General features: G+C 43.9%; 1 protein-coding gene across 5 annotated transcripts in view; it reads left to right on the forward strand.

Moving 5' to 3' along the window:
- The window catches only part of DPY19L4 (dpy-19 like 4), a 72,231-nt gene that overhangs the window by 44,754 nt on the left and 13,939 nt on the right, over positions 1 to 13,538 (forward strand). For all 5 annotated transcript variants that reach the window (XM_079984720.1, XM_079984719.1, XM_079984718.1 and 2 more), the window contains 7 exons: positions 5,988 to 6,095; positions 7,438 to 7,562; positions 8,422 to 8,512; positions 9,753 to 9,874; positions 10,456 to 10,601; positions 12,028 to 12,151; positions 13,190 to 13,324. In XM_079984720.1, coding sequence (XP_079840846.1) covers positions 5,988 to 6,095; positions 7,438 to 7,562; positions 8,422 to 8,512; positions 9,753 to 9,874; positions 10,456 to 10,601; positions 12,028 to 12,151; positions 13,190 to 13,324 — 851 coding nt within the window. The remainder of the gene's footprint in view (positions 1 to 5,987; positions 6,096 to 7,437; positions 7,563 to 8,421; positions 8,513 to 9,752; positions 9,875 to 10,455; positions 10,602 to 12,027; positions 12,152 to 13,189; positions 13,325 to 13,538) is intronic.

The raw sequence follows: 13,538 nt of genomic DNA on the forward strand, positions 1-13,538 counted from the left end.
CTTCCGTGCCTTTGTAAAGTTTTGAAAAGTCTAAACCGCCGGTATGGTTTGATGGGACCCTCAGGGTGGCTTCCGATGAAACAAGGTTTAAGCAAGATTGTATTAAATGCACAGATAAACAACATATCTTGTACCAAAGTTGGCTGGTATAGACATTTGAAGTCGTGAGACAAAATTATATTAACAGCCCTCTATCTGGTTCTTGTTTGAAAGAAAGAACGACATATGTCAGCTCAGCAAGATCTTGCCTTTCCATCTCCAGCGGTTGTTGCAACAAAAATATTGTTGCACCAACCTTGTGAAACAGAAGCAAGATGGCCTGCCAGATCTATTGATGAAAGAGAAGTCCTGCTCTTTAGCTTCTGGCAAAGATAGGACTCTGAGCTCTCCCAGCACCCCCTTGGACCAAGGCTGTTTTGAGTTAGGTTTAAAGCGCGGTTAGAAAATCTCTGGCCTGGGACCGAAATGGCTGGCTCTCAGGACTCCCTGCAGGCTGCACACCCACCCTGGCCACACTGTTAACCAGCCCTGCTTTGCACCTTCCTTAAAGAGTTTTTGCCAGGTTGGGATGTGTCCTTGAACTCTTGCTTGCCTGTGTGGAGGATAGAGAGGGGTTGTGAGCATATGTGGAAACTACCCTACCTTACAAAGGTCAAATTTACACCCAGAGGAGAATGTGGGCCTCGGACTGAAATCAGTTCCCCTGGTTTAAAGGTTGAAACTGGTGCTTTGCATTGTGTCAGGAAGCCAATTGGAAGCCAGTGCCAGATCTCCTAGCATGGTTGTACTGTGCTCTCAATGGCTGATAATGAATGGGCCACCACATTTTGAATTAACTGAAGTTTCTGAACAGTTTTCAATGACAGTTCAATGTAGAGTGCATTGTAGTACCCCAGCCTGGGAGTTACTAAAGTGCTTGTGTATGTCTTAAGTATCATGTGACATCCCTACCTAAAAATATGTGCCCCAAATAATCTCACAATATTTAACCACACTCATATCTATAAGGACAATTCTATAAACTAATGTAAAAACAGAAACTTTCATTTAACACACCACCAGATTTTTATACAATGGTACCCGTTGCTTGGTCCCAGCTCCTGCCAACCTAGCAGTTTGAAAGCACGTCAAAGTGCAAGTAGATAGATAGGTACCGCTCTGGCAGGAAGGTAAACAGTGTTTCAGTGCGCTGCTCTGGTTCGCCAGAAGCGGCTTAGTTATGCTGGCCACATGACCCGGAAGCTGTACGCCGGCTCCCTCGGCCAGTAAAGTGAGATGAATGCCGCAACCCCAGAGTCGTCCGCGACTGGACCTAATGGTCAGGGGTCCCTTTACCTTTACCATGGTTTACGAACTTAATCCGTTCCGGAAGTCCATTCTTAAACCAAAGCGTTCTTAAACCTAGGCTTGCTTTCCCTACTGAGGCCTCCTGCTGCCAGTGCCCTTCCACCGTTCGGCTTCTGAGGCAAAGCTTGCTAACCGGAACACTTTCTTCCGGTTTTGCAGAGTTCGTTTTCCGAATAGTTCGTGACTGAGGTACCACTGTATTTGGCTTACTGTTATCTTCCTTTTCCCTTTCCTTCAATTAGATGAACAGAATTTGGTCTAAGCTACATGACCTAGACATAATATTATTAAGTTTTTTTTCATTCTTTGAAGCATACTGTCTTGAAGTTATAATAATTTTGTGGAACATACTTCTGGGTGACAGGTTCAACATACGTATAGATGATGAGAGTTTTCCATGTGGCTCAAATACAACAGTGGTCTTTGCAATATAAAAAACTCAGATGCAGTACATGTGCTCAGTCAAATGTTAACTTTTGTCTAATAAGCTAAACCTACCTGAGCAGTTAAAGTCTATGCACTTTGCAAGCATCCTCCAAATGAGCGTGCATTAAAGAAAAAAGACTAGTGGTGGCCTGTTACCCTAACACTGTTATCCTTGAAGCACTGGCTTGGTTATATCATGCTTGTTTTAAGGTAGTTGAGCAATTGGCACCAAGAGAAACTTTTATTTATTATTGCCGTCATTGCAAGCTGGTGTATTTTTCATTGACATATTGCTTGTATGTCATTTTGCAATATGTTTAATGTGCCCTGTTCCCCAGTCTGCATCGACCATCATACACACCTGCAGTCATAAACCATCTGCCCTCTTCCACCTCCCATTTCTGTTACTCACCCACTCTTCTCCCTCCCCAACCTGGAAAAGGATTAAGTGGGGTGGGACAGTGACCTTAAGCAACTGTTGTTTTTGCACCCTTGGACAATCTCCTTATCTCCTTTACAGATACTTATTTTTGAAAGGAAACTTAACATTTTGCTTTAGATATGACCTTATCACATCACAATATTCTTGGCTTTGTTGCACAACGTAGTGCTGCTCATATCAGGTTTGTTTGGTATTGTGAATGTGTTTACCTTCAAAGATCAGTATATAGTATTTTAGATATCCTAAATATCTGGACAGACCAGCTCAGAATTCAGAATGTCATTTGCATCTCTGAAAATCTCAAAAATTCTGGATAAGGGACTACAATGCTGACTGAGTTCATCTAGATTGTTCTTAGTGATTGCAGATGAGTGAGATTTTTATCTTCTCTGTGGAAAGAGGTTTGTAACGTTTATTGGGCTTCATGAGCCTGACAAACTTGTTTCATAAGAACGCATGAAGAGCCTGCTGAATTTGGCCAAGACCCACAGAGTCTTGTGGCCCCATCCATACATGTAAAGCAGTATCATACCGCTTTAAACAGTCAAGGCTTCCCCCAAAGAATCCTGGGAACTGTAGTTTTTTTTAAAGGGTGCTGAGAAACTTTAGTAACTACTGTTCCCCTTAGAGAGCTAACTATTCCCAGAGTTCCCTGGGGTTGATTGTTAAACCACTTTGGGAATCTTAGCTCTGTGATGGGAATAGGGATCTCCTAAGAGCTCTCAGCAGGGACGCAGGTGGCACTGTGGGTTAAACCACAGAGCCTAGGACTTGCCGATTAGAAGGTCGGCCCCGCGATAGGGTGAGCTCCCATTGCTCAGTCCCTGCTCCTGCCAACCTAGCAGTTCGAAAGCACGTCAAAGTGCAAGTAGATAAATAGGTACCACTCCAGTGGGAAGGTATACGGCGTTTCTGTGCGCTGCTCTGGTCCGCCAGAAGCGGCTTAGTCATGCTGGCCACATGACCTGGAAGCTGTCTGCGGACAAACGCCGGCTCCCTCGGCCAATAAAGCGAGATGAGCCCCGCAAACCCAGAGTCGGTCACGACTTGACCTATGGTCATGGGTATCTTTACCTTCTTTTAAGAACTCTCAGCACCCTTAACAAATTACATTTCCCAGGATTCTTTGGGGGAAGCCATGATTGTTTAAATTAATATGATACTGTTTTAAATGTATAGTGAGGATGGGGCCTTGTATCCTGGTTGCAGCAATGAATAGCCAGGTGCTTCTTGGAAAACCTTGTTTTTTCCAAGGATCTGGTATTCAGAAGTGTTTCACCCCTGGAGATGTGGAGATTCCATTTAGGTATTGTAAAGGTAAAGGTAAAGGGACCCCTGACCATTAGGTCCAGTCGTGACCGACTCTGGGGTTGCGGTGCTCATCTCGCTTTATTGGCCAAGGGAACTGGCGTACAGCTTCTGGGTCATGTAGCCAGCATGACTAAGCAGCTTCTGGTGAACCAGAGCAGCGCACGGAAACGCCGTTTACCTTCCCGCCGGAGTGGTACCTATTTATCTACTTGTATTTTGACGTGCTTTCGAACTGCTAGGTTGGCAGGAGCAGGGACCGAGCAACGGGAGCTCACCCCGTCACGGGGCCGATCTTCTGATCGGCAAGTCCTAGGCTCTGTGGTTTAACCCACAGCACCACCTGCGTCCCTCAGGTATTGTAGGTTGTGGTTCATAGCTTCTAGTCCCCTCCCCTGCCCCCATAATGGGGGTCCTTTGAAATGCTAACCATCCTAATTATGTGTCAGAATGGAAAATCCTAGACCTATTTTTAGCACTTAACCTTGCTCAACTTTCCCTTTCACCTTGGTAAAATATATTCAGGAGTGAAAACAATAATTTCCTTGTTTTTAAAGCAGCAGGAAACTAAACAGAAGCAGTTTGCTTGTGTGTTTTGGTCACAGTTCAGCAGTCTGGAAAATCAACATATACGTCATTTAGCTGACTTCCTCTGTGTTACAGTGTGGGTGTTTTAATGCTTTTTATTTAGACCTTCCTGTTATAAATAAGGTTTTGAAGCTCAACTGTGTGAAAAAACGTTAATTTGCATAGTCTTGTCTGTGTGTGGTAAAATAACCAGTGGTATAGAGCTGTAGTGTTCAAAGCTGTACCTTTTTTAAAAATAGATTACTTACCTGCCCTTTACCACAAGGTCCCAGGGCAGTTTACAACAAAAAAAGGCACAATGATAAAACAAAGAAAATAGATACAATGGTGAAACCAGAAAAGTATAAAAATAACTAAAAAACAGCTTCACATATAAAAATAGTTTAAAAGTGTTCCAGAACAGATACAGTCTGGAATATTGATCTCTACTTAGTTAAGAGTCTCTCTCTGACACACAGGTATTTGCAAGAGGTCTTCTCATAGGAGATCACAAGTAGAATCTGTAAGAAAATGTTGTAGTGGGGAGCTGTTCTGGGTTCTGGCCATTTCATCCCCCCTGCCTTGATTTTCAGTCCCCCTCCCCAACAACAGTCAGTGTCTACTGAGCATGTTCAGTCCTCGTTGGGCCCTTTTTGGGAATTCTCCCCAATTTAGGGGTCCCCTCCCCAAAAAAACCCAGTTCTTTGAAAATACTTTTTCTTGTGAATGTGTTGGTGGGAGTTTGTAGGAGTGTCAGTGGGCAGAAGTCTTGTGTCTGAAGACTCCTGCCAATTCCTTCCCCCCTTTCCCTCCCCATGTACTTAATTTCTGGCCTTGGAATCTGGATGAATTAAAGACAGGTTAAAATCAGCCAAGGAAGCGATAGTAATTGGCAGAGGAGAATTGGCACAGCAGGAGAAGGGTTAAAACATCTGCCTGCAACTGCCCTCACTCTGCACTTGCCTTATGATACCTATTATTTGTTATTTTGCAATTTGTTTATTAACGGGATTGTTCCTTGGTCCTCTTCAGTGCTATGGAAAGTGGTCCACTTGGGCCTCCCAGGTTAGGGAGTTCCACAATATGGGCACTAAAACTGAAAATGCGGCCTAGGACCCACGTACCTACGGGACCGCCTCTCCTGCTATGCCCTGCGGAGGACCTTAAGGTCCACAAATAACAACACTTTGGAGGTCCCGAGCCTCAAGGAGGTTAGATTAGTTTCAACTAGAGCCAGGGCCTTTTCAGCTCTGGCCCCAACGTGGTGGAACGCTCTGTCACAAGAGACTAGGGCCCTGCAGGACTTGACATCTTTCCGCAGGGCCTGCAAGACAGAGCTGTTCCACCTGGCCTTTGGTTTGGACTCGGTCTGACCCATGTTTCCCTCCCCTTATGATTTATGAGGCTGCATTTTAAATTGCATTTTAACCTGTATTTTAAATTGGTTTCCCCTCCCCTTTCTTTCCCCCCTCTCTTTCCCCCCTATTATGTTGTTACTGTGATTTTATTGGTGTTGGCTGCCCTGAGCCCGGCTCTGGCTGGGGAGGGTGGGGTATAAATAAAATTTATTATTACTATTAAAATGCCAGCCAGCCTTCTGTTGATGTCAGTGAGATGCAAAGCAGGGCCTCTGACTGTGATGGTGGGTGGGCTGGCTCCTTATGTAGGAAGGCTGCCCTTTGAATACCCTGAGCACAGACAGTTCACTGGGCTGACGCTTGCCATTGTTCAGCATTATGCTAATATATGGGCACCACACCTAATTAGAAAACTTAATGAGACACAATCCTTTTTGGAAGAAGTCCCACTGAGTTCCATGGGACTTGTTCCCAGATAAGAGAGAGAATGTGTATTTGTAGGATTGCAGCCCAATAATAACTTCTGGCTCTGTTGTCAGGAGCTGCAGATCTGAAGCAGAGAAAGAAGCTGAACAGTACAGAAGCTGAAGGAAAAGCTCCTGAAGAAAACGACGAGGAAACGAAAAAGTCAAAAAAATCTCCAAGATGTAAGTTGTACCCTTCTTTTTTTAACGTGGCGCTCTACTTCTTTCATTGTAAAATCATGTATATGGGTTAAGATTTTCTCTGTGTTGCAAATTCACTTTGCAATTCTTCTGTTGCACCACGTGAGACCAGCAGGGAAAACACATATGATCTAACCTCTTAAACTAGTAAATGATATTTGATTTCCAGTAATTGACTGCTAGTTTTGGGCTAGCAGTCAACTACTGCAAGTGTGGACCATTTTGTCTCTTCTCCATGGAACGACTGCCAAGCAAAAGGCTAGCCTACCTTAGCAGTTGACTCTGCAGTTCATGCTGGTGTCACAGTTACTCTTCTGCAAAGCAGTCACGTTTGTGCATCGCTTCCTTTGCCTACAGCCGTACTGCTGATGGGCCATCTACGTGAGAAATGTACAGTAGCTAGAAACGGATTCAGTTTATGCTTTTCCCTAAAGAACTCTGAGAACTGCAGTTTCCCCTTAAATAATGCTCCAGTTCAGTCTGGGTGGCAAGCTCTGTCTTCAGTGAGAGAAGCTTTCTTGGTTAAAGTTCTTCTGCCCATTTCAGCAGCTTACAGAGTGGTGGAAATGGTGGTTCTGATGGAGCATCTAAACTGGAGTCCGTAGAGTTGGAGGGTGATGATGTGACTTCCTCAGGCCACAGAGTCTGTTGACAGAATGGACTCCTTCTGTGCTGGAGGTTCTGGGGCATGGGAAACCAGTGTGTCTCGCCCCTGTGAACAGTTCTCTGTTCTTCCTTCAATTCTTCCTCCAAGTCCTCATCCCCCAAAGAGGGGAAGGTCATGGCACTGGAAGGCTTAGAGTAGGACACACTCCTCAGGAAGCTAGATAGGAAAAACAGCAACAGGAAATTCCAGATTGAACTATATATAATGACTAAAGTATATACAGTGGTACCTCGGGTTACATACGCTTCAGGTTACATACGCTTCAGGTTACAGACTCCACTAAACCAGAAATAGTGCTTCAGGTTAAGAACTTTGCTTCAGGATAAGAAGAGAAATTGTGCTCCGGCGGCGCGGCAGCAGCAGGAGGCCCCATTAGCTAAAGTGGTGCTTCAGGTTAAGAACAGTTTCAGGTTAAGAACAGACCTCCGGAACGAATTAAGTACTTAACCTGAGGTACCACTGTAATGGCACTATCCACACAGTGGCCTGTAGCTTCTGTGTGTTGTTGGAAACTCTTGATCAGGTCACTGGACCTGGCTGATAAAAGAATACGGGATTAGGGGGACCATTGGTTTGGCCTTGAAAGCTTTGTTCTTTGTGCTCAAGACCTAGACCTTTCTGGTGGCTTCATGTGACGTTCCTAACATTCCTTTACAGATGTCTTCATTCCACGTTTCGCAAAGCTTTTCTTTGGCTGTCTTGCAGCAGTCATAAGTGGAATGATGTATGCCATGTACCTTTCGACATACCATGAGCGCAAATTCTGGTTCTCTGGCAGGCCGGTAAGGAAATAGAATCATAATTACAAACAATACGGAAAACGCTCTACCTTTACCTTATTCAGAAGAGAGGAGCCTCTAGCTCTTGGGCTGAATGTGGCCTTCTCAGCCTTTCTGTCTGGCCCTCAGAACTTCCCTAGCCCATGTCCCCTTTCCCCCCTTCTCCGCACCCTTTATTGGGCTGGTCTGAACTTGAAGTGTGATAAAACATCTTGCTTACTAGGACGGGTGGGTACAGACACCTTTCTCTACTGGAAAAGGGCTGCTACCAGATGGAATACCAGTATCAAGCCAGTTAGGCTGTCATTCTGAAAGAACATAAAGGCAGCTCTTTATAGCTCATAGATACTCCAGATTAATTCCCATTATTGTGGTGAACAAGTGTGCTGTTGCAATTGCCAGAAGCTGCAACTGGAGTTTTGTGCTGCCCCAGGTCTTTTCCATTGAAATATTTTTCACAGCCTCTGTGCAAGGAGGAGGTGTTTTTTGTTCTTTTGCTGTGTTTTACTGTTGGCTTTTAAATCTTGTTAACATTTTGTAGTGAGCCATTCGTGGAAGTTCCTTGACAAATAGCTCAATAAATCTTATAACTATTATTGGGTGATATCCAACATTCATCAATAGAGCAGACCCATTGAAATTGTTGGACTTGTCTGCACTCAGTTTGCTGTGAGTATGGCTTAGTTGAATATCACCCATTATTGCTGTTAGGATTATTATTAATGAATGGAAATGACACCCCAGTCGAACTTCCCCCATGATTTATTAAAGATGTATCCTTTCTCATTGGATGGTTGTGTCATCCAGGCAAATGAATATAAAATGAGAATATGATTTTGGTTTTTTGATTTTGGTTTTCTAGGAGCTTGAACGAGAAATCACATTTCAGGGTGATGGTGCCATTTACTACTCATTTTACAAAGACTTATTAAGAGCTCCCTCCTTTAAAAGAGGTAAGACACATACATTTACTAAATAGCAAGTGAGACAAAATCAGAAAAGATAGTACTGAGTAGCTTCTTGGGATGGACGAGAGAAAGCGTGTAAGCTATCAGACTCCACAAAGCTGTTGCACAGGCTTATGTAACTCCGTTTGCACATCTTCTTATCAACGCAAATTTGGTTCATCAAAGCTTCCACTTGTGTATTATATCTCTTGTTCTCTGGGATAATGTATTTCTAATCTTATTAGGCCTAGTGGTCTGAAAACCCTAACCCAGTGGTCAGGCAAAGGAGAACTATGGACCTGATCTGTTCCCCTACAGGAGACAGCTGAGAATCCCCTGTGAGCCGCAGAACTTCACTCCACCATCAAAAGCTCTTTTCCCTGGATTGTGCTGCTAGCTGTAGAGTAGAGCAGGGCCTGTGCTGCTAATGAATTGTAAATAAAGAGCTAGATTTCAGGAATGGCGTAATGAAGCTTGCACACTGTCCCGTCCAAGGAGCTGCAGTGTTCACTGCATAGTGGCAAAGCCAGAGGCTGCCTATCAAATTCATCAGCAGGCAAATGCAGGCTTTGTAGCAGGACTAGTTCTGGAAGGGAGTTACTAGCCTCCCAAGCAAATGGATGTAGATGCTCTCCAATACATCTGTCTAACCTTGCTTGTTATGTTATGAGATGGCATCTAGCAGCTTTTCACAAAGCACAATATCCCTGAAATCCTAAAGGCTATTCCTATATTTCACTCCATGGAGATGCCCTACGCAATTGCAAGTAGGCTCCGCAGTAGTCCTGTTCAAGCATTTAGGGAATGGCAACACAAGTAGCGGATTTTGCAGGCACATATCAGTCCTGCCTATGGTGTTCCATCTATTCCATCCACCTCCAATCTTCTCTTGTTCGGCAGGAAGGTCTGCATTCAACTGATCATTCTTAGAAGCCTCCCAATAACTGGGAATACTGTGCCATCTGTGGTCCCAATTGCAAGGAGCCTTCAGAGCCTGCTCAGCCGAATACCCTTTGGACTTTCCTACTCAGTGCGGGAAGGGTGGGGCTGCTCATGCAAGGGCATTGGGGGGCGAGACTAGTTGGCCTGGTCTCAACTCATGTAGATGTTCCATTCTTAGGCATGACTCCTGAACAGGGCCCAAGTTGCAGAGACCAAACATGGTAGAACTCTTCCTTTTGTTGATCTTGAGAAATTGCATATATAATGCTGGCTTCCCTTCCTCCCACCCAAATCTCATTCTCAGGCGTTAATCAATTAACCCACGACAACAGGACGCTCTCTCTGAAGACCATGAATGTCGTGCGGCAAATGACGTTGTATCCAGAATTGATCGCCAGCCTCTTATACCAAGCATCTGGCAGTGAAGTATGCTTTGCCCCCTCTTGTTTCTTTACAGTCCTGGGGGATAAGTAGTTGGGAAGTGTGCTGCCCTAAAAGCAAGCAACTTGTTTTCCTCCAGAGCGTTATTTGTGCATCCAGACGCTCAACGGATATGTGGTGAGCTGACGGAGGACTGCTACACTGTGCACTGAGGGTTCTCTGTGAGCACAGAGAAAGTGCAACCTCCTCTGCGTGTAATCAGCCCCTTAGTTGAGACCTGGGGGTGGGGTCTCAGTTAATGGAAGCACCCCTAAGAGTAGCTTGAGGAGTGTAAGGAAGTCCATATCTTATATTTTGAAAAGCTGAAAGCTGCATGGCTGTAATTTACTGCTATGAGGGATCTCAATGACCCATGCAAATAGCCTTTGCCTTTGCTCTTATAAAGGGGTTCGTGTTTTGTGGCAACAATAAGGAGCTGCTGCTACTCCCCACCCCCGGTTATTATCTTCCAGCCCATCAGCTTCATGGTCTTCTCTTTCCATTTGTGAATTTCAAACGGTGCTTTATTGTTGTAACTCAGCTGCTAGTATTGCGTGTTCGAAAATATTTATGTCTTTAATTTTCAGGAGGTTATTGAGCCAGTATATTTTTACATTGGTATAGTATTTGGACTGCAGGGGATCTATGTGACTGCGTTGTTCGTAACCAGCTGGCTAATGAGTGGCACTTGGCTGGCAGGGATGCTGACTGTTGTCTGGTTCATTATTAACAGGTAAAGCAAATCTTTACTACCCACCCCGTAATTTGCTGTTCTTTCCCTGCCTTGAACTGAACAAGCAACTGTATTCCTAATTCTTTCTTTTCCTTTTCCCTTCTACGCTATTTCCAAAGGGAACTTTTATGAAAGTTTCTAGTTGCTGATGTATAACACTGCCAGGAAAGGTTCATTCTGTAACTGGAAATATTATAAGAGCGGGAAATGGATCATGTGAATAATAATTGGTTATGGCCTTTCTATTTCACACACACACACACACACACACACACACACACACACCATACTTTTTGTCCTGTGGTTTTTGTTGGTTACATTTGCATGTTGGGCTTTAAATGTCTGGAAAGTGTCCTGAAGCCCATCGTACGAAATTCTCTGTGGAGAGGTTATAGGCATATGGATTCCTGATGGAGCTTGTCGCTTTCCATATGCCGTTATGACTGGGCAAGGTATTTAATTCTTGTATATGTAGTTTATACTCCGATTTGTGGCTATACTTTGTGCTGTTTTGTTGTTTGTAAAATCAAATATATACACCTGAGAGGGAAAGAACCCATTGCATAGACCATTGCTTTTGCAGTATTGCTGTTTAAAATTTAGAAATCGAAATGTTATTGTAAAAGCTCATTGTCCTTGCTTTCATTAGAGTATGCTTCTATTTGTAGAAGGCAGTCTTTCCCAACCAGGTCTTTTGGCCTGCAGCACCATTCAGGCCTATTGGCCATGCTGCCTGGACCCAATATGTGTTGTAATCTAGAGGGCACCAGGTTGGGTTAGGGTGAAAAATGACATCTAGAATTAAATAGCAAGGCTATTAATGATCAGTCGCCCAAAAGTTCTAATCACTGAAAACTCCAAGGCTCTTCATTATGGTCAGTGACTAATATTCAGAAAAAAAGTCATACAAATGAATATATAAAAGAATACCAAACAAAACAAAATAGAGAACCATTACAATAAAAACAAAATAGAGAACCATAAGTGTCATACTATAAAATGCCCGGCACCGAGAACAAAATTATCAATTTGCTAAAATTAGTCTCTGGAGAGTTTTACACGCAGCAGCACAATATTGAGCCATCCTGGAACAGATGGATGTGTTCTTATCAGAAAGGAGTAAAATAGCATGAAATGCATCCAGTCGCCCTGGGAATTTCAGTTTAAAATGGGTCAATGAAAATCATGCATATCACGATAGAAGGAGCAATATGTAAGAACACCAGTTATCGATTCTACCTCTCCAGATTTGCAGGGACATTTACATTGACCACAGGGGATTTTTTAGAACTTCCCTTCCAAAACTGCCAATCGCTTAAGGCTTTATTGCTGTTACATTGTTTCTGTCAAGAGCAATAGTCAAGCCTATATTTATGTTCTAAAGTAACCTGTATATTTTAATGGGTTGTCCCTGTATGTTTTCCAGGGCAGATACAACAAAAATAGACTATTCTATCCCGTCAAGAGAAAATTGGGCATTGCCATATTTTGCTTGTCAAGTAGCAGCTCTTACTGGCTATTTAAAGAACAACATAAATCCTTCTGCTGAGGTAAGATGAAGATGTTTTCAGTCAAAATATAATAGTATAAATAGGCTGATCAGATTTGAGAACCTTGATCCAATAAACCATTTTGGGCCAGGGGCTGAATGTGGCCCTGCAGGCTTCTGTGTTTGGCCCTCTGAACTCTCCCCAGACCACACCCCCTCCATAAACACACTTTCTTACCGGCATTCCTTCACATCTTGAGTACTTTTGCCTGGCTGGCATGTGTCCTTAAACCCCAATAATGCATTATTGTTTCTGTGGATGGAGGATAAGAGAGGAGTGTTCATACCATAAAGGTAAAGGGACCCCTGACCATTAGGTCCAGTCGTGGCCGACTCTGGGGTTGCGGCGCTCATCTCGCTTTATTGGCCGAGGGAGCCGGCGTACAGCTTTCGGGTCACATGGCCAGCATGACTAAGCCTCTTCTGGCGAACCAGAGCAGCGCATGGAAACGCCGTTTACCTTCCTGCCGGAGCAGTACCTATTTATTTACTTGCACTTTTGACGTGCTTTCAAACTGCTAGGTTGGCAGGAGCAGGGACCGAGCAACGGGAGCTCACCCCGTCGCGGGGATTCGAACTGCCAACCTTCTGATTGGCAAGTCCTAGGCTCTGTGGTTTAACCCACAGCACCACCCGTGTCCCTGTTCATACCATACGAAGGTTTAAATTTACATGCATTGCTCCACCCACTCCCCTGGCCCAATCCAGCGCTACCATGTGGCCCACGGGAAATTGCCCAGAGGCAAATGCAGCCTTTTGGCTGGAAAGGGTGCCCCAACCCTGCTTTTAAAAAATGAGATGGTTTTGCCTAAGGTAAAATGTAACGGACCAAAAAAAATAAAAAATAAAAATTCATTTTCCAGAACTGTTAAGGCCTCTTCTTCTTGCTACTATCATATTCAGAATAAAAATGCATTCAAGAGGATTGTACGTTTTAAGATGGAATGCCAGTTACTGTTACTATATATTTTTTCCAATCTTGGCTTGTATGAAAATAAGTACACAGTGATTAAGATGACTTCCCTTTCAATTCCCCCAGAGGTTTTGCTACCTGTTGGTGAGTGCTTCAACCTACACGTTCATGATGATGTGGGAGTACAGTCACTATCTGCTGTTTGTCCAGGCTGTGTCTCTCTTCCTGTTGGACACTGTGGGTTTCACGCAGACGGAGAAGGTATTTTGGCACTTGAAACTTACTAATTTTAATACCAGTTTAATTGCTCTTCCCCTCTCTTTTTGCCTGCCTTCTAAACCCACGAACTGTTTATGTGTGCCTGCTAACAGGCACAGATAAAAGCTGGCAGAAAAAGTTTAAATATAGAGGACGGTTGTTTCTTGCAGCCGTGATCGCCTGTTGCTTTGAGGGTCAATACCTTTTTGCTTTTCCC

This window comes from Podarcis cretensis (assembly GCF_951804945.1).
Source record: "Podarcis cretensis genome assembly, chromosome: 7".
Lineage (NCBI taxonomy): Eukaryota > Metazoa > Chordata > Lepidosauria > Squamata > Lacertidae > Podarcis > Podarcis cretensis.